Genomic DNA, 20,840 nt, shown 5'->3' on the forward strand with positions numbered 1-20,840 from the left:
ATTTGGATCAAAGGGGCATTCTGTCTGTGGATTTGTGGCTCTCCAGTGGGGATCCGTGTGTTCTGAATAGTGGGTGATTGGGGAGTGGCTGGGTGCCAGCAGCGCCTCTCCTGCTGAATGCTGAGGGAGTCCTGGGGAGTTGGCTTTTTTTACTGTGCTGAAGTTCACAGGACCTGTCTCAGCAGATTAAACACCTCACTTTGATAACGCTGATCTCCTGGAGAAACATTTAACTGGGAGGTTGGAATCCTGCTTTTATCCTGTTTGCCTCCCAAGAAGGATGGAAAATTTTATCCGCTTCTGTTAAAAGGCTCCGTTACAATTTAAAACCAAAAGAACCCAGCACCACATGGGGAAAAGGAACATTTTGCAGAATGGCTGTGGAAAGAGCCTGTTGGTTGAACATAATATTCCAGAGTGAAGTTAAATGCTTGGACTATGCTAATTTCTTGAGGACAGTCACCTTTTCAGATGGATTGCACCCTGCAGATGGTGGCAGATTGTGCCCTCCTCCACTCCTGCCAGGAGCGTGTGCTCACTGACAGAATCAAAGCAGCAAAAGGATGAAGCTCTCCAGAAGAGTTGATGAATCTCTTGCCTTTAAAATTGAAGTGCTTTGTGCCAGGGAAAATATCTATGAATATATTTATAGTCATGAACAGTGGAGTCTCGGCTCCTTCATTGCAAGTGGGAAAATTGCTGTTCCACCAAGTCTGTGAAAGTGGAATCTACTTTTAGATTCTTTGAAATGGGAGTCTGTTTTTTTTTTTTTTTATCTGGGATTTAAAAATATCTGAAGTCCAAATTTTAGAAATCTGTACATAATTGACATGAAGATGATATATACAGACAATCTAAAGCTGGTGGAAAATGGCAGTTATTATGGAATCACAGAGTCCCAGAGGGGTGTGGGTGGGAAGGGACCTTAAAGCTCATCCAGTCCCATCCCCTGCAGGGACACCTGCCACTATCTCAGGTTGCTCCAAGCCCTGTCCTTGGATACTTCCAGGGATCCAGGGGCAGCCACAGCTACTCTGGGCACCCTGTGCCAGGGCCTCAGCACCCTCCTAGGGAACAATCCCTTGCCAATCTTCCATCTATCCCTGTCCTCTGGCAGTAGGAAGCCATTCCCTGTGTCCTGTCCCTCCATGCCTTGTCCCCAGTCCCTCTCCAGCTCTCCTGGAGCCCCTTTAGGCTCTGCAAGGGACTCTGAGCTCTCCCTGGAGCCTTCTCTTCCCCACCTCTCCCAGGCTGGCTTCAGAGCAGAGGGGCTCCAGCCCTTGTGATAAGGAAATTGTGTCAGGAACAGGTCAACAGAGATGTTTTTCCTGCTGCCTGCTGTTGATCCTGGTGGCTCTCTATGGGATAAGGGGGATGTGCCATGCAAAGTGCCAGGCTGATCCTGCAGGCAGCACCTCACCTGGGGCTGAGGTAACATCAGGACACGGTGGGTCCTGCAGATCCCACCTTGAGTCTCACAGCGTTGGGGTTTGCTCTGCACTGGGCAGGAGGAGGTGTTGGGTGGCCACCAGCAGAGTCCTTCTGTCATCGTCCACAGGAGAGAGCCTGAAATAGAGCCGGCTCTGGGACACAGCCCCGTGCCTGGGAATGTCACCCCGGGGGCGGTGCCTGCCAGGGGAAAGCAGCGCTCAGCCTTTCCTGGGGGACACTGGAGAGGCTGAACGGGCTGGGCAGCAGAGCACCAGGGGCTGCACTGCGGCTCCTGCCCCTCCGGGCACGGTCAGGACACTCCACGGCTCCGTGGGCCCCACACCTCTGTGGGAGGCTGTTTGCCAGGTGGGTGGGAGCAGGTGCATTCCTTGGGTTTGCATCTCTCCTGAGCCGTCCTCGGTGTCCGAGGTGCCACAGGTGATCTGCGCGTTGTTACTTTAGGTGTGTGCTTGAGCTTAGCCCTAATTTTACCTGGCTTTCCATAGTTACTTCCTATGGACCAAGTGAGCTGATTTCAAAACCAGCTACAGTAAAATGGAATGAAAACCAGCATTAAATTTGTGGGGCTTTTTTTCACTTGGAAGAAAAAATAGGCATAAAAAATGTTGCATACATTCTCTTCCTTTAAGATGTTTTATTTTTCCTTCCCTGCATTCTTTGTTGGGGGCAGCGGAAAGGCTGGCTGTGGGGGGTTCTGGCTTTCCTTGCCCGAAGGGGAAGGGAAACAAATCTGCTGGAATGGGCAGCTCCTCCTCGTTGCTGTAATTATGCCAGGGAGCGTTAACCTCTTTGATGGAGCGGGTGGGTTACTCCGAGCCTCTGCTCACTTGCATCTGCATGTAAAGGATTATTTTATTCCCATGGATTTCCAAAGTGACGCATCTCAGTTTTGTGTGGATGAAGTCATCGGAGTCTGCTGAGGAGGCTGAAGATTGTCATGTTTAGGAGGAGTTGCTTTATCCTCCCACTGCAAAGAATTAAGGAAAATAATGGCATAGGAAGTGGAACACAATGCTTCCAGGGTTTAGCATTTGAGAAGTGGTGTCTTGTCATTTGGATATCAGTCTGTCAACACCTTGAAGACCACAGCTTCCTGTTTAAATGCTTCTTAGATATTTTGGCTTCTAGGATAACTTCCTAGTAATAAATTAAATGTTGCTTTTTGTGTTAACAGCTGCTGAGCATTAGAGTCCCAAGAGGGTTTGGGTTGGAAGAGACCTTCAAGACCGTGCAGTTCCAAGCCTCTGCCATGGCCAGGGTGCCACTCACTAGATCAGGTTGCTCAGAGCTCCATCCAGCCCAGCCTTAAACTTTTTTTATTTTTCCTTTTATGCTTTTACCTTGATGTTAACCAAACTGTGACCTGCTGGATTTATCTTTATACAAGGTCCAGGGTAGGAGAGCAGTACCAAGCTCTTGTAAATATTGCACCCGGGTATCTTCAGATTCTTCTGAGGTATTTGTGTGGATTCTAATGGAAAAGAAAGCTTGAACCCCATCCTGGTTCTCTCTAGCAAGGTGCTGGGTGCTGGGTTGGACTCCTGGGTTTGGTGGACCCCCCCACTGACATCTGGGCTCTGGAATGTCTCTGGAGCAATCAGGATTGTCAAGAGCATGAGGGGGGTTTGGTGTTCCACATGTGCCAGCCTCTTCCAGAACTGGGGAAGCCACCAGCCTGACCTACTTTCTACTGCATCCAAAGCAAGGAGTCAGAATGAAGGCAAATTAAATATATATACACCAGACCATGCTGGTGATGGTGATGCATGCTGTCACCCACTGGCAAGGCAAGATGGCTCACTTCAATATTATCTATAGTTGTAATACTCCTAAGAATTAAAGAATTACCCCATATGAATGGGATTGGAGTAACTTTCATCTAAATGGGTGTTTTGGTAACTGACAGATCTGCCTTTTTCACTTGTCTCCCCTCCTCCTGTCCCCCGTTCTGCCCCTGCATGGCTGCAGCGTTTTTATTTTTACCATGCACCTTTAAAGTAGGAGTAAATAGTGCTTAAACCCCGGGTTTGCTTCCATGGAGTTCCACCAGCCGGGCGAGGCGCTGGGTTTTTACAGCAGTCGCAGTCGGTTCCAGTTGAAGCCATAATTGGTATTTCGGCCTGATAGCTGCTGTAAATCTCTGAGAAGGGAAGAGAAGGATGCTCTCATTTTGTTAGGCTGCCTCTCTTTCAGATGCAGAGTGCATCTTCCAGCTCTCTGGGCTAATTAAAATGCCATTACAGTACATGTGGTGCTACAATACAGTCTAGGGAGACTTCCAAAAATAGATCCTTGAGTGCAGACAAATTAGAGAGGAAATATGCACTGAGCATTTTCTCATAGGTTTAAAGAGAAATAATCCATTTGCTGTCCTAATTGCTTTCTTGTAAATGTTGAAAGATTTTTCCCCCCCTCTGTAAATTTCAAGTGAGCAGACAAATAAATAACGCATCCATGATAATTAGCGTTCTCATTACTAATATTGTAACTTGTCACACACGCTTGATATGCAAGTCAGGATGTTCCAGTGGTCTGTGCTTAACGGTCAGGGGTGCAGATTTTTTATTCCTCAGCCAGCCTGTTTTAGCTGCCTGCTATCCCAAGGCTCCAAGGGCAGTGCATGATCTGGTTTTTAAATTCAGCCAAACACTCGAGCAGAGCCACCCACGGACCCTCCCCAGATCCTGCCAGGAAGTAACGCAGAGAAATCCTGTTTGCACATTGTCCTTCCCCCAGCCCAGCTCGGGTACAAAATGCAAGGTGCTTTTTATAGCGAGATTCGCTGTGGATACTGAGAGCTGGGGGGAAAGAAGCCCCACGTTCCTGTGCCTGGAGGAGATCCATGGAATTGCTGTGGGCTGACATGTGTAACGGAGACAGCACAGAACTGCTGGGCAGTGCCAGGACCAGCCAGGAGCTCTCGTGTGCTACAGCCTGGGCCTCTCTGTCAGCAGCCTGATGGAAAGGGATGAGGCTTCTGCTGGCTCGTAGAATCCCAGAATGATTTGGAGCCTCAAAGCTCATCCCATTCCACCCCCTGCCACTGTCCCAGGTGGCTCCAAGCCCCGTCCAGCCTGGCCTTGGACACTTCCAGATATCCACAGCTCTCTGGGCACCCTGTGCCAGGGCCTGCCCACCTTCTGAGTAAGTTCCCTGCCTGCTCAGAAGCCCCTGGTTGCTGTTGTGCAGTGAGGTGCTGTCCAGAATATTTATGAGCAAAGGAAACAGAAGTTAGTTGAGTGGTCTCAAACTCACAGTGTTAGCAGAAAACTGCTCATCCTGAGAAGTATCTCTGGGCCACTCTGTTGTCTTCCCTCAATGGAGAATAGGCTGATGCTGGCAAAACTAAGTTCTGCAGCCTCTCTGTCTCATTTTTAAAAATCTTCTCTCTGAGGTTTCTCCTTGGTTGCTCACAATTCATCTTCAGGTGTTGAAGCTAAAGCTGTGGCCACCGAGGCTGCCATGTCCCCAAGGCACATCCAGGAGGGATCTTGGATCCTCTGCATCATCACTTCATGTGGACTGCTTGGTTTTGGAAAATCCTTTGGCTTTTCCTTCTTCTGGCCTTGCTTGGCCAGGTATTTCCTATTTTTAGTTGTACTTTTTTTCTATTGTTATCACAGTGGGGACGTTTTACTCCTTAGTCACTGCATCTCTGTTTTTTTTAGCTTTAATTCTGCATTTCAAGCTCCAAAGGGACAAATCTGAGTCAGTAATGCTGATTTTCTCTACCTCTTGCTCCTGCCTTTCTCCCTGTCTCTCCTAAAGTTTTACTTCTACGCGTCTGTAAAACTTCTCCTCTGAGTGTCCTTTAAAGATAATTTTTAGTTGCTCATTGCTTTGCTCCAGGAATTCAGGTAGGCCAGGGTGATTTGCATCAGGTTGAAAGATCTGAATAAATGGAAAACTATTTAAATAACCTCTTCGTTCCCAGTTCTGCCCTGCATTTTTAAGCTCATCAGAGTTAATTACAGTCAGGCTGCTTGCAGTTTTCTTTAAGACCTCATTGAATGTTTCAGCCTTCAATTTCTCTTCATTTCTTGTCTTTTTTAAGTGAAGAAGTTGTATTTCCTTGTCTTCATCTGGTTTGATTTTGCCCTGGATGGACTTAATGATCTCAGAGGTCTTTTCCAAGCTTGACAATTCTCTGGTTCAGTGAAATTGTTCGTTTTACTGCTTCATCTTTTCCGAGGGTTTTTATCTGTCACGTTTCTGGTTTATTCTGGACTGAACTTATAAATATTTTGCCTTTGTTTTGCTGTTTTCAACTTCTTTAAAACCTGCAAACTCAGCTACTTCCAAACCTGTCCCGGCTATATTTTCTGAATAACTTAAACAACTCTTTGAAACAGATTAAGATAAAAACCAAAGTGTTCAAGTTTCCATCAATGAATTATGGCTTCATCTTGTTAATTAATGAGTAGAAATGCCCATCTGGAAACTAAGCTACACTAAATGTTCCCTGACTCGAGCCATGAATCAGCCAGGCTGGTGTCTGCTTCCCTTCAGGCTCTGTGGACAGAGCACTTTGTCGTAGAGTTTTGGGGAAATCATCAGACTGATTCATAGAGAACCAATTTGAGAGGATGTTTTCTTGCCAATTCTGTTTAGCAGCTTAGGACCAATTTGGCCAGCAGAGAGCTGGGGAATATTTTGTAGCTTGTTTGGGCTGTCTCAGTATTCAAACCAGGGTTTGTGGCTTGTGAGGAGAGTCAAGCCCTGATTGCACGGCTTGACCTCTTTGCAGTGCTCCAGAAGCTCCACATCCTTGTGTTGAGGGGGGACTCAGAGATTTAGAGCTTTATTTTCTGTATTTTATTTTATTTTATTTTATTTTATTTTATTTTATTTTATTTTATTTTATTTTATTTTATTTTATTTTATTTTATGGAGCTTTATTTGGATAGCAAAGACAGAACCTTGGTCTTGGATAGCTCAGTTTTGCTTCAAGTGTTTCAGGTGTCAGTGCTTTAAAAGATGTTCCTGAATGTTCTGCTCTGATTAATCTAATACTCATTTTGAAACAAAGACTGCAAAGCATTGGTTTGTGGGTTTGAGGTTTTTTTTTAATGAGTGGAGAAATTAATGTACTTTATTTCTTAGAATTAAACAAGTCTTAAAAATCCCCCAAATTGACCTGGATTTGTTTCACAGAGCACCTGGGTGCTGCTGCAGGGCTCTGTTTTGTCCATGGGTTCTTCTCCTATGAAGGAACATCTTTATCTGAAACTGCCCAGCAGAGAAGCTGAAAATCCTCTGCTCCCCAAGAAAACTGGGAATTCTCCTGGGCTGTGCTCTCCACTGACTCTGGAGCACCTGATGGCTTGATTATATTTAAAATAGTGATGTTTTGCTCTTCCTCTTCCATCTGGTTATGGTCACTGGAGGTGAACACAGGCAAGACATGGGGAAGTCCCCAGCTGTACTTTCTCTCCAGAAAAACAGAGAAAGCAGGGAGAAGAAAACAAATATTAACATTTTTTCTAACACTGTCCTTTGCCTGAGAGAGATGGGGTGGCTTCTTTGATGTCTCCAGACAGGGTTTGGCTTGATCCTATCAGAGCTGCAGCACAGAAAGGGGTTGGAAGGGAAAAGTGAGACAGACTGGCAAAGGTGGAACAAATAGGTTTGAGATAAATTTTCTGTGTCCCAGGGTTCGTAATTACACTGAAAACATAATTTAGCATTTTTTTGCTTTGGCTTTTCTGGGAGGGGAATGGGTGACTAGAAACTCAGGTGTGGCAGTCTCCAACACTGGTTGTTCTATTTAACTCTACCTGGATGCAAGATACAATCTTGGAAATATTTTAAATAGGGAACTGCTTCAGCAAGATGGATTTGTGCATCTCATTTACAAAGTATGTTTTTAATGCCTTTCTGAAATCTAAACTTATGCAAAATGGGGCTTGTTATGCATGTCTCTGCATTTTAATCTCCTGCAGTGATTTGTCAGTTTTTCTTAACGTCTCCCTGGCATATTCCAGCCATTCCTCAACTTTGCTCCGTGGGGCTGCATCTCTGTCTTAGCTCAGTTCCCCCAGCAAGGAAGGAGTCACAGTTTCCTCTGGTGAGGTTTGTGAGCTGACATGTCTTATTTCCTCAGCCTGGGATCAGCACCAGTTGTGGACTTAAAAGACCAGGAAACCCTGAGTGTAATTCGGGATAGAGTCTCCTTTATTTTCTGCTTTAGCTGTCCTGGGAATGTTCTCATTTCCATTGATTTGTGCTACTTGTGTTTCTGCTCTGCATCGATAACTGGTTGCTGTTTTTTTTTTTTTTTTTCCTGCTTGGAATGGCTAAAAATAGCTCAGCTACCCAAAGTGTTGATGTGATTTTATTTTCTTTTTCCCTTCTCTTTCCAGATGGGCTTTCTGGCAGAGATCAGCCAGTGGAGCTGTTGAATCCACCTCGAGTGAACCACATGCCCAGCTCTGGTAAGGAAAAAACCTCCTATTAAACCTCATTCCTGTTCTGGGGTGTGCAGGAAAACGTTCTGCAGCTCTGCCTTGCGAGTAGGAGAGCAGAATGCAAATGCAGAGTGCTGGAACAGAGTCTGTTAGGACTTGCACACCTCTGCTTTCCCAGGCTGGGAGATGGGATTTGGGAATCCAGCAGCCCTGGGAGTCTTGCAGGGGGCTCAGGGGAGCCCAGCCTGGTGGGAGATGCTTGGTTTGCCTTGGAAAGGAGAGGACAGGAGAACAAAGCAGCATCTGAAGGAGTCCCTTCCCAGCCCAGAAGGAGGTTTTGGAGCTGCTGCTCTCATTAGGGAGAAGGAACAGGGGGCCAAGGCTGGGCTGATCAAAGTGTGTCACGCTGGGCTCTGGGCTGTTTGCTGTTCTACCTCTTCTAATGATCCTGCCACGGCATCTCCTGGGGCTTGGCCTCCTGCTCCTCATGCTGGCTGCTCCTTGCCAAGCTGGGAGAGCTCTTCGAGCTCAGGGCTGCAGCTCTACAAGTGATGGAAACCAAAGTTCTGCTCCCAGTACATGGAATTCTGTGGGAAACAATCTGCTGCTGGCTTTTGTGTTTCCCCCTTCTCTCTCCCTGGTACAAGCAGATATTTTTACCAGGGGTGATAGGATATAGCAAACATTATCTGCTCTCCAGGGAGCAGCTCAGATCTTCCAAACCTCCAACTTTCCCTTCTCTGTTGCCTTCCAAAATGCCCTCAGGCCCTTTTCTATTAAGGATGAGATCTCACAGAAGATCTGAGCACTTCTGGTAGTGCCAGTTGGAAAGATGTAAACGAAGTTTATTCAAAACAACTTTGGTACATTGGGAGGGGGAAAAAAAAAAGTGGGCTGCAACCTTACCTAGATTTTTGTGGACTTGAATGCCTGTTTGGAGAAGGAAACTTTCAAGAAGGTAGAGTTGTTGCACTGGGGGAAAAAAGGAAGAGATGGTTGTTTACCAGGCATGGGTGTTGGGCTTTGGATTCTGAGAAATCCCTCTCCCACCATATGCTCCCAAACGTGTCTGTCAGGAAAGGGAGGTTCTATTTTCATAACCCTCAGAGGGATTCTCATTTTAAAGTCACTGTGGTAGCACAGGTCAACTTACAGGTTTTACTGTCCACCTCAGTCGTGAACCGGGTTGGGTTTTGTGGCTCTGTGGATCATTGGCCAGGATGGTGAAAGGGATGGGTTTGAATCTTCTATCCCTTTATTTTGGTGTTGATTTTGTTTGCTGGTTAAGTTTTATGTTTCCTTTTGACGTATTTCAGGTCAAAGTCTGGAGGTGGTTGAGAGCTTGGGGTACTTGATGGTAGAGTCTGTTCTGGCTGCTTTTCCCCAGGTGAAATGAAGCTGTTTGATGGAGGCATGCAGGGAGTTCTTGTTGTTTGGACTCCATTTTGGGCATTTTTAAAAGCTCACCTCTCTGCTTTTGGGAAAACAATGAAGCAGGGATCCCTGGGGAGCTGTGCTGGGTGAAGTGGGTGAGATGAGAGATGGGCAGCACTGCCTCTTTGTCAAATGGTTCTCCCAGTAACTGAGCTGTGGGAATGGAATTCAGGCTGGGGGTGCTCACCTGGAGAGGAGGAGGCTCCAGGGAGAGTTCAGATCTGCTTCCAGAGCCTAAAGGGGCTCCAGGAGAGCTGGAGAGGGACTGGGAACAAGGGATGGAGGGACAAGACACAGGGAATGGCTTCCACTGTCAGAGGGCAGGGATGGATGGGATATTGGGCAGGAATTGTTCCCTGGGAGGGTGGGCAGGCCCTGGCACAGGTGCCCAGAGCAGCTGTGGCTACCCCTGGATCCCTGGGAATGTCCATGGCCAGGCTGGATGGGGCTTGGAGCCACCTGGGAGAGTGGAAGATGTCCCTGGCCATGGCAGGGGTGGCACTGGTTGAGCTTGAAGATCCCTTCCCACTCAACCCATTCTGGGATTGCCGTGTCCGGCTTTTATCATTTTTGCCTTTAGGAGTTTGCTGCAGATCTTCCTGAGAGAAGGAAGGAGAAGTAACACCAAGCATTGCTCTGGAAAAACAAGTTGTGTGTGGGATTGTCGGGTGGGGTTCCAAGTCTCAGGCATGACTGAAATAATGGTGTTAAAAACAGCATCAGGAAAAAAAAATTGCTTGATTTTTGTCTTGGGATATTTTGTTTCAAACATTCTCCTTCCCTGGTCAGGGTAAGGTTGAATAAACTTGAGTGGTCGATGAGCTTTTATGCTGCATTTCTATTTCAGATAAAATCACTGTGGTGTGCTTGTAGGAAACCAAAATGTTTTTCTCTTCACCACGAACCAAGTGAAGGAGAGGTTTGACCCTTGTTAGTTGTTTTTCTCTGATGTGAAATGGTGAGAAAGTTCTAAAAATCCTCCTTCCTGCAGAGCATTTCAACTCCAAACCAAGAAATATTTACAGCAATTTTATGAAATGGTTTTTAGGAACTAATTTGGTTGAATAGAACTGAGTTCAGTCATCAGCAGTGAAAATTATTTCTATCTTCTTTTCTGTATAAATTAAGGATTAATTGAAGGAAGGGAAACATTTTTCGTTTCCAAAGACATATCACCCGTAATTGGCGCGTCTGAATTTCTGAGGTGCTCGCAGAAGTACAACAAGACAAAGCCCCCAGAGCGCACGTCCTGCTCTGGAGTACAATAATCATCATTGGCTAACTCTGCCTGCCCTGCCTCGGGCTGCCTTTGGCCCAGGGAAGGAAAAGGAATAAATTAACTTTATTGAGCAACCTTGCTTCCCTTAATTTTTTAATTTTTTTTTTTTATAATCAGAGCCTGGTACAGATTTCCCAGAGCAGCTGTGGCAGCCCCTGGATCCCTGGAAGTGTCCAAGGCCAGGCTGGACATTGGGTCTTGGAGCAGCCTAGGAGAGTGGAAGGTGTCCCTGCCTGTGGAAAGGGGCTGGAAAGGCATGAGGTCTCTTGCAACACAGAGCATTAAGTGGGAGATTTCAGCTCCTTGCTGCTTTTTCTCCATGCTAGATCTAGTTATCCACTTTCACTTCCACAGTAATTTGCAAAAATAATAATGTTGATGTATGTAGGAGTAAATGGTTTGTACAAGCCTCTGGACTAATATTGTCCCTTGGTTTTGCAGTCAGAGATGAATCCCTGTCTGTGAGGGAAAAATGTGAGGTTTTGTCGTGCCCCAGAAAGGCTCCTCCTCAGAAAGGCTTTCCTTTAGTGTTAAAAATATCCTGATATATAATATGGAGATGTACATGAAGCCTGGGATGGGGGAGAAACCCATCCAAACCCTGCAAATTATCATCAAAAGTGAGTTCTGGCAAAAATCCTTGTGATGTTACAAAGTACACTCAGCAGATTCAACCCTGTTCTCTCGTTAGGTTCTTGAAAAGCTGCAGCTCTTATTGTCAGCCTTGGTGTGACAGTTTTGCCACCATTTAGATGCTCTGGTGTAAGATAAGATTCCCAGAGAAGCTGTGGCTGCCCCTGGATCCCTGGAAGTGTCCAAGGCCAGGCTTGGAGCAGCCTGGGCTAGTGGAAGGTGTTCCTGCCCTTGGATGGGTTTGAGTCCCTTCTCACCCAAACCATTCCATGATTCCAAGGTAGCAGAGAAACTGCAGCTTAAAGCCTTGACAGTTAAAATCAGCTCAAGACTGTATTTCCTGCAGTACTTATGACTTATTAATATTTGTCTTTAATTTCCAACCCTGAGCTGAATGGACAAACTGTAGCCCATGCAGTGACAACCAAAGGAGTGTTTCACCTGCTGGAGGCACTCCTCAAGCCCAGCTTCAGAGCCATTCCCCAGCAAGGAAAGCCCTGCACAGCCATTTCAGCCAACTCCCTGATTTCCACAGAGGATTTGCTGAATTGTTGTGCTTCTATTAAAAGCCCTCTGCAGTCAGCAAATTCGGGGTTATTTATGCAGGAGAGGGAAGGGAGCTGCCACATCTAGAGCAGAGGAGCAGGGAAGTTCAAGCTTCAGAACCTCTTTTCTGGATTATTGCTGTCCCCAAACTCATGTTCTGTTGGTGATGGGATAATTTAATGACCTTCTAGCTCTGCTTTAGCACTTTGTGCATGTGCAGGGGTGTATGGAAGAGGGATGAGCTTTTTGGCCATCTCTGTCTCAACTTCAGCATTCAATTCCACATGGAATTAAACCACTCCTCTAGCCAAGCTGAGAATCAGAGAATCACAGACCTGTTTGGGTTGGAAAGGACCTTAAAATTCATCCTGTCCCATGGACAGGGACACCTTCCACTATCCCAGGTTGCTCCAAGCCCTGTCCAACCTGGCCTTGGCCACTTCCAGGGATGGGCAGTCCTGAACTAACCTGATGCTGGAGCCTAGAATGTGAATATCCTGATCCCCGTGGGCTGGGAAGAACAGTAGCCCACAGCTCCTCAGCTCTGCTTTGTTGTCTTTTGTCTCAGAAAACGTATTTATCTGTCATGATTTATCTGTCTCCTTTCTTACCCATGAGGAAATGGTTATCAATTGGAAGAGCTGGCATGAATTATAAATGATTATCCCTCTTTTAACAGCTGAAAGCAGCACTTAAATGTGAAGCTCTTGAATGCAACGCTGGTTTCCTGGATGAAAGGCAGGAAAGTTTGCTCTGCTGCAAGCCCCAACTTGCTGGTTTTCTTTCTTCTTCCCTCACCTTGCTTAGTTCATTAATTCACACCGATCAGCTCTGGAATTCACTGGATTCTCTTAGTCCTGACTCTTCACCAAGTGTTATTTTCAAAAATAAGAATTCTTACCGATTCCCTAGCACAGCAAAGGTAGTTTTGTGCTTTTGATTTATATAAAAGCAGGTGATGAAGGGAAGAGCCTTTGGATGCTAGAACTCTGTGAAGAAAACTTGGGGAAGGAGGAGATGGCAGGATGCGAGCAGGCGTGGAGGGGCTCCCTTAGAGGGTTATTCAGGAATTTGTTCCCATTGCCTCTGGCTTTGCTAAAAATAACAGTAATGCGTGGTGAATGAAAAGTGATAAATGTTTCATGGAAATAGATCATGGATTGAGGCCTTCCTTGGGGAAAAAATTCCTTGTGCCTCAGATGGGATCTTGGAGGCCGTGTCTTGTCTGCCATGTGTGTTTGCAGCCTGGGTGTTTTACCTGGGTTTGCAACCTCAGAGGGGTAATCGGGGTGAAATCTCTGTTGTTTTGCTTTGATTTCATTCTCAGTCCCTTCACTTTTTGTAGGTAACACTCGTCCTGGGCCTGCAGTGGTCCAACACACCCTGTACTCAGTTCCTTTTTTCCATCAGCTTCCCCGCACAGATGGATGCCAGCCTTGGCTGGAGGATGAGGATGGACGGTCCCGTTATTCCCAGGGGCTGTGTTTCCTTTGTCTGCCTGCCCTTTTCATGGCTGTGCCCTGCACTGCAGAGCTCCCCAGGGTGCTTTCTGCCAAAATTAACTGGGGGTAGTTTATTGCCGAAGGGGAAAGAGCAGCCACCTGCGTTCCCAGGATTTTAGGAATTCCTCTTCTAGCATGACACATGTTTATCATGATCCTGGAGGCTCTTCCCCAGTGTATATTGATTTTCAGGGCTATATTTGGCTCTGCTTTTTCTTCGGGCAGTGGAGGGAATATCAGGTGAATGTTTTGTGCAGCGATGCCTAAAATACAGCAGCAGTCTCCAGATACTTCCCTGGGGAATTGCTGATGGTTCATTAAAGAGACCTCTCCTTGTTGCCCAGAGAAGCTGTGGATTCCCCATTGCTGCAAAGTGTCCAAGCCAGGTTGGAGGGGGCTTGGAGCAGCCTGGGATAGTGGAAGGTGTCCCTGCCCAGGTGTCCCTGACAGGGGTTGGAATGGGATGGGCTTGAAGGTCCCTTCCAACCCAAACCATTCCATGATTCTGTGATTAAATATCTCCTCCTTTGGCTTAACTAATATCTTGTGATCTAAACCACTTAATCATCACTACTTTTCCATCTGTTTCTCATTCAAGGAATTGTGTCATATCAGATGATTCATTCATATTTGATTAGAGATTTCATTATAGCTGGCCTGAAGTTTTTTATGATCTAATGAAAGGCTTTGGAATCACTGATTTGGAACTGCAGTTGTAATGTGCAGAATAAATGTACTGCACATTTTGATGATACTTTTCCTAGGTACTTTTTAAAGCTCTGACAGCTCTTGCCAGTGAATTGTGTACACTGAATTTTTGAAAAAAGTTTCTAGTGAAATGCAATGATCTTTTCATTGGAGAGAAGAACTCCCAAGCTACTATAGGACTTCTTCAAGTTGCATTGAATGACCAAACAGTGAAAGTTAGGTCAAAACTTGCCTTTTTTGATCCATTTATAATCCTGCTTGTAGACAGTCATGCTGTAATGATATTAATGAAACTCCTGAAGATCCTGAGTTGTCCTGCTTAAGTGACATATGGGAAGCTTTTTATTTTCACTGAGGACAGTCATCTACCACCTGTGTGCAAATTGTTCCTCAGATTAAGTAAACTGCTACAATTTTTTTTCAATTTTTTTTTTCAAAAAACAGATGAAGTGGTTGCAATAATGTATTTTAAAAAACATTAATGGGGGCAGAGTAGGGGGTGCTTGCCCAGGGAGTGCTGGGACTCTGACGATAGGGATCTGGCCAGGCACAGGTGGGGTTTTGTCCCTCTGTTTCTGAACCCCTCCTCTGAAAAGCAGCGGGGTTTTCTGTTTGTTCCCTGCTGGCAGGAGGGGCTGGGGCTCAGCAGCAGGTCAGGGAAGGTATTTGTGACACACTGAGGGGGAAAGGGAGGGCAGCCAGCTCCTGCCTGTCCCCAGTAATCCTGGGAGCTGCTGTGCCTGTCACTTAAGTGGGACCTTCCTTAGGCCAGCTCGCTCTGCCCCAGCCCAGCGTGGATCACAGGGGTTTTGCTGAGCTGAGCAGCAAAACTCAGCTCAGAGAGTGGCAGGGATTCCCTTCACACAATATGCTGCAGCACTCGGACAGGTTCCCCTCACAAAGGTGGCTGGCTGAGCCCTGGGCTCCAGCAGCACACTGACCGGACACCTGCAGACACTCAGCAATCCCAGAATCCCGGATGCTTCGGGTTGGGAGGGACCTCGAAGCTCGTCCCATCCCACCCCTGCCATGGCAGGGACACCTCCCACTGTCCCAGGTGGCTCCAAGCCCCATCCAGCCTGGCCTTGGGCACTGCCAGGGATCCAGGGGCAGCCACAGCTTCTCTGGAATTCCATCCCAGCCCCTCCCCACCCTGCCAGGGAAGAATTTCTCCCCAGTATCCCATCTAACCCTGCCCCTCCTTCTGCTTAATGGCTTTACAGTGGGAGCAGGATCTTGGGAGCAGCTCCCAGCTCTGTCCCTGGAGCTCAGCCAGACCATGGTGTCCAGGCTACCACTGCAGTGGAATTGTGTGTGTGTGAGTGCATTTAACCTCACAAATCATGTTTTGGGCTTCAAAGCCAGCTCAGATATTCCAGAGGGAAGGCTCCTTGTCTCCCTGTCCTGCCTTTGATAGCCTATGGGGTCTGAAAAGCTGCCAGCTTTTTCTGGTGGGAAACACCAGGCCTGAACTTCAACCAAATGTTGTGCTGGCAAAGTACAACTGGAATATTATCAAAAAAATACCCCTAACCTCGGTATTAGAGGTTTGATACCATGTTTGGAGGTATCAAACATTTTTATAGATGGAGAAAATAAAATTCCTTTCACGTTCCATGTAAATCCCTGATACAAGGACTTATATATACTTCTATATGTACATACATGTGTATATATCTGTATTATGCTTGTATAATCCCTGTCCCAGGGATTTATCATGTCTTGAATTAGTGCTAAACAAAACTCAGATCCCTCTCCCCCATCCCTGGCTGTGCCTATAACAGTCTCTAAAGCCTCAGGAGTTCAAAACCCGTTGGGTTAGAAGATAACACTGTGTAAAAGGCAGAAGGAAAGGCTGGTACTAAAAAATAAGTAAATAGATTTAAAATAAAAAATCCCTTTTGGGACCTTGAGGACTTTACCTTGGTGACCCCACGCTGGTGTGGAGTAATCCTTAAATTTACAGAGAAGGAAATTCTAGAATTCTCTGGAGTTTCCTTTCCAGGATGGCGGCGCAGGGAAAGGTTTAACTTCTGTTTTGGCTCTGGACACATGGCCTGGCCGTGTCCCAAGGCTGATAAGGGATGGGAGTGACACGGCAGGGAAGGTGCTGGCTGTGTTGACACGAGTATCAGGTGTCCTGGGTGAGCAGCCAGGAAACTTCATCTGGTTCCACGTGCAGCCAAACGTGCAGCGTGTCCGTGAGGAGCTGTTCCACCTCTGTCCGTGCCACAGGGCATTGGGAGAGCCACCAGGAAAACTCCACTTCTTTTTGGTTTGGGAACATGTTGCAGTAAAGCAGCTGGGGCTCAGTTTCTTCATGCAGAAAAGCCAATTCTTTATTCACAAAGCTCATATTTATAGGAGATACCAGAAGGCACTGTGTTAGACCTAACTGGCTAACAATACACTGACACTCAGTTTCTTGGTCTGTAAATGGCCAGGGTGGACGTCTGTCAAACCTCTATTTTTGGTTAGTTCACATATTTTGTTCACTGATTCCCATGGGACAGATTTCTTGTTTATTACAGGTGCAAATGGTTCTCTTACCAGAATAGTTTGTTGTGCTAACTGCTTTCATTCTTGTGATTTTTCACGTGGCAAGTTACAAGCTACCTGCTAGCTTAGCTAGAGTAGCAGGGCCTAAACCATATTTTATAAGGCCTTTCTTCTATGGTATCTTTACCTGTATGGAGCAGGAACACATGCATGAATCCACTTTGAAGGGGATTTCAATCATTCAAGACACCATTCCCCCCTCCCTTTCCCAAATACTCGCTCACAGGTGCCAGCTTTTCACTGTCAGGGTCGATAATGTGGGGTTTACTCATATCCCAAACCCTCCATGTTTGTTGGATAATCTCTGTTTTCTCTTTGGTTTCAGCATCAATTTGTGTTCCTCGGCACAGAGGGGGAGCTTTGGAATTGTGCTGCTGTTTGCTGGGTTGGAAAGGGTTCGTAGCAGCAGAGAAGTACAAAATGCAGTTACTTGGCAACTTGTCTCTGTACATCACCAAACCCCACCAAGTTCCTGCAGCTCGTAAATACTCATATACTCAAATATTCATGGACATTTGCCAAAAGGCTTAACAGTATATACTTTTCTATGCTGTCTCCTTTGTGTTTTAGTTTTATTCTTTCTTTAGTGTTATTTGGAAATCATTTGGGCTTCAGTGCAGAGATTTGGCTACGTGTTCTAACAAAGTTACTGCTGCTGGTCAGGATGCTGGTGCAGGAACTACACCACAGTGCTGTTCTACAAGAGAAAAATGACTTTTTAAGTGAGGTGCATGAGGTGGCAGACAAATGAAAATTACAGGTGATTTAAAAATCACCATAATATTAAGACAAATTCTAGTCATTTCAAAGCAGCTTTAACAGGGGTTTCAGACAGTCCTGGAGCATGTTGGATATGAAGTTTTTGTGCAGTTTAGAATGCGCTTTACTCTTTATCCCATAAAGGATGTTCTTGCACAGGATGAGAATTTCAGCCTCTGAGGAGCTATTACATAATGCAGGGTGCTATTTACGCCTTGGGATTAAATATTATGCTGGTTTCTACCCAAATACTGCTTTACATCTGAAATCCTGAGCTGTGCATCTCTGGGTGGGTATGGCAGGCATTGAGGACAGGTTTCATTTCCAACCCAAACCATTCCATGATTCTTTGCAGCGCGTCACTCCAGCTTCTCCTTTACCTGTCAGCAAATTCAGACTCCCTGGGCAAAGCAGTCTGAAGGAGGGCAGCATTTTACAGGAAGCTGAACTTATTTATTCTTTAAGCCACTGCAAACCAGATCTCGGCACAAATGCTAATTTTGAGATGCTGATCTCCACGAGCAGCAGATATTTAGTCTTACACGCGCCAGATGGGTTTGCTGCTGGCATCACTTGTGAGATTATGGTCAAAACAAGGACAAATCCACTGTAGAATTCCAAGACCTGACTGAATAATTTTGTGTTTGCCTTCCCAAGGATCAGCTAGTTGTCACAGCGCTTTCCTTTGTCACTGTCAGTGTGGTAAAGCTCCCTCAGGCATCTGAGATGGGTCGGCAGTGGGAGGAGAGGCCTTGCAATGAAGGATCTCTCCCACCTCAGGTTTCATTTAGTAATAAGCTTTGCATCTTTTTTATTTTTTATTAAGGTTATTGTAGAATATTGCCAAACTTTTGGGCCTGCAGGAGAGCCAGAGAGGGAGTTTTTACAAGGACACTGAGTGACAGGACAAGGGGGAATGGCTTCCCGCTGACCATCCCCAAGCTTTTGCTGAGCCCTTTTCCCATTATCCAGGAGTATTCTGTATTTCCACTGGGATGACACAAAACCAAGCTGCTGCTGGTTCTGACATCTCCCAGTTCGTGTGCGGCACGGAGGATTTCAGAAACAACACTTTCCTTGAGCAGAAATCAAGGCAGATGGTAAAACCAAGTGACCTACAAAACATAACAAGTTTTCTCACCAGAAATGTACAGTACAAACAAATGTACTGTCACCTAAAAATACCGAGATGGCATTTCTGACAGAGTGATGATCGTACGGGGAAGTCAAAGTTTGGGTAAGGTCAGGAATGAATTTTGCATCCTCTAAAAACACACTGGTGATCAAACTGACTGTAACGTGCTTCAGCCTCTTGTTTCTTCCTCCTTGGGACTTGGTTTGCTTGGGTTTGTCTGGTTCTGTTGGATCTGTAAAACAAATTATTATCTAAAATTGCCTCTGCTGATGTGAACATCTCAGTGTCTTGTGGCCAACAGCACTGGTCTGGACAGCTTGTGTTATTTGCCTCTGAAAATTGCCCCAGCTTCCTTTCTGTTAGTATCCCATGGATCCTTCCTCACATAGGACAGAATCATGGAATCACTAAAACTGGAAAAGACCTCCTGAGTCCAACTGCTCCCCCAGCACTGCCACCACTAAATCATGTCCCCAAGTGCCACATCCACATGGCTTTTGAACACTTCCAGGGATGGTGGCTCTGCCACTGTCCTGGGCAGCCCATTCCAAAGCCTGACCACCATTTCAAGGAAGAAAGTTCTCCTAATTCCTCCCCTGGCCCAGCCTGAGGCCGTTCCCTCTCCTCCTGTCCCTGTTCCCTGGGAGCAAAGCTCAATGCCCCCAGCTGTCCCCTCCTGTCAGGAGCTGTGCAGAGCCACAAGGTCCCCCCTGAGCCTCCTTTTCTCCAGGCTGAGCCCCTTCCCAGCTCCCTCAGGGAGCTCCAGCCCCTTCCGCAGCTCCGTTCCCTTCCATGGACACACTCCAGCCCCTCGGTGTCCTGCTCCTGCAGCTTTGATGGCTCCCTCATTTTTCAAGCATCGCTTCTGGACCCCAAACCCCTCGTGCATGGACAGTGCAGTCTGTATGAAATCTCCAGGGTTTGGGATCCATGGCCAGGAGCTGGTGCTGTCTCACGGTCCCCGCCAAGGCAGGGCTCTGCAGTTCAAGGCCGCTGCCCTGAGAGAAGCAAACTTGAGGCAAATCGGCTGTGAAGTGGAAACTGTGGGAATGAAAACAGGCGAAATCATGGGAGGATTAGGCTGTGGTGATTTAAGGCAGCTTTATTTCGGGATGGAAACACTGACGCAGGATTTAACGCGCTTGGAGTTTGGCTCGTTATCTCCCTTGTTAAGAGGGGTGGTCTGACACAGGCGTGTGCAGGAATCCATCTCTTTGCAAGACCTTTCTATATGCAAAAAAATGGTAATAATGGCATTTTGGAAATGCTGTTCCCTGTGCTGGCTCCTTGGGTTGATCAGCTGGGAAAGCAGAGGGACTTTTGTAGGCTCATGTCCTGTGGGTTTCTGGAACACTGGGAGATGCACAGTCTGGGATTCACATAGAAAATTTGGATACAGTAACCTGGAATAGTGCAAGGTGTCCCCTGCCCATGGGACAAGCCCTATCCAACCTTGGACACTTGCAGGGATGGGGCAGGCACAGCTGCTCTGGGAAGCATTCTCACTCATGGTGTTCTGTTCTAGGAATGTTTCAGCTGGTCTGGCTTTCCCTGGAAGAATAACTTGTTTCTATAAGCTTTTGGAGGAATGGGCTCCTAAACCTGAGGGATGACCCTGCAGAGTGCAGAGCTTCATTAAAGTGGCCTGAAAATCAAATACAGTTAATGTAAGATGTGGTTTGCCTGGGGGAGAATGGATTAGCTGTGTATCAAGCAGGAGTTTTACCTAAAGAAGATTCTGGTAGTGATTATCTATATTCTTTGGAGCTTCTTTACACAGTGTTTTGGCCAGGAGTGTTGAAGTGAACCTGGATGTCCCATTTCCATCATTTATTGCTAATACCCAGGGTGTGTAGTAGTTCAGGGAGGCAGCAGATAAACCATTGCCATCCCTCCTTGCCTTCAGATACCACTGAATCAGATTTAACCTTTGTAGACTTGCTTTTAAAAGCCTTCCTCTTCAGCTTGCCTCCTGCAGCTGTTCCTCAGCTGCTGCCTGGATGTCCTTTTCATCTCTTTCTCCCAACTTTCCAAGTGCCTTTTGTCCATGGTCCTAAGCCTCGCTTGGCTGAATCCCTGAACCCTCTTCAGGTCCTTCCCCAAGTCTTTTATCTTTTCCTAGTGCTCTAAAAAGTGAGTCACTGTTATTTTGGGTATGTATAGGAGCTCCATCCTTATATAGATATTTTATGTCTCTCACCTTCGGGCTTCTCACAGCATCCTGTTTCTTTTTGTAGAAGGAGCAGGCTGCAGTCGACTCCTTGGCAGGGAAGTTTGGTGCCTGAACGTAGCTGGAGCAGAGTTGTAGCCTCCCACTGAAAGAGACAGCCACCATTTAATTTGCCAGAATCCCTAAACCCTGTATTAGGTCCAAGTCTCGCAGCTGAAGTGGCATTTTTAAGCAAGATAATCCAGAATTTATCAGA

At 46.4% G+C, this 20,840-nt stretch overlaps 1 protein-coding gene across 8 annotated transcripts in view; it reads left to right on the forward strand.

Moving 5' to 3' along the window:
• Positions 1 to 20,840, forward strand: part of HDAC4 (histone deacetylase 4) — a 174,675-nt gene that overhangs the window by 63,002 nt on the left and 90,833 nt on the right. For all 8 annotated transcript variants that reach the window (XM_053982146.1, XM_053982152.1, XM_053982150.1 and 5 more), the window contains one exon: positions 7,815 to 7,886. In XM_053982146.1, coding sequence (XP_053838121.1) covers positions 7,815 to 7,886 — 72 coding nt within the window. The remainder of the gene's footprint in view (positions 1 to 7,814; positions 7,887 to 20,840) is intronic.

The sequence above is a fragment of the Vidua macroura genome, chromosome 7 (genome assembly GCF_024509145.1).
Source record: "Vidua macroura isolate BioBank_ID:100142 chromosome 7, ASM2450914v1, whole genome shotgun sequence".
Lineage (NCBI taxonomy): Eukaryota > Metazoa > Chordata > Aves > Passeriformes > Viduidae > Vidua > Vidua macroura.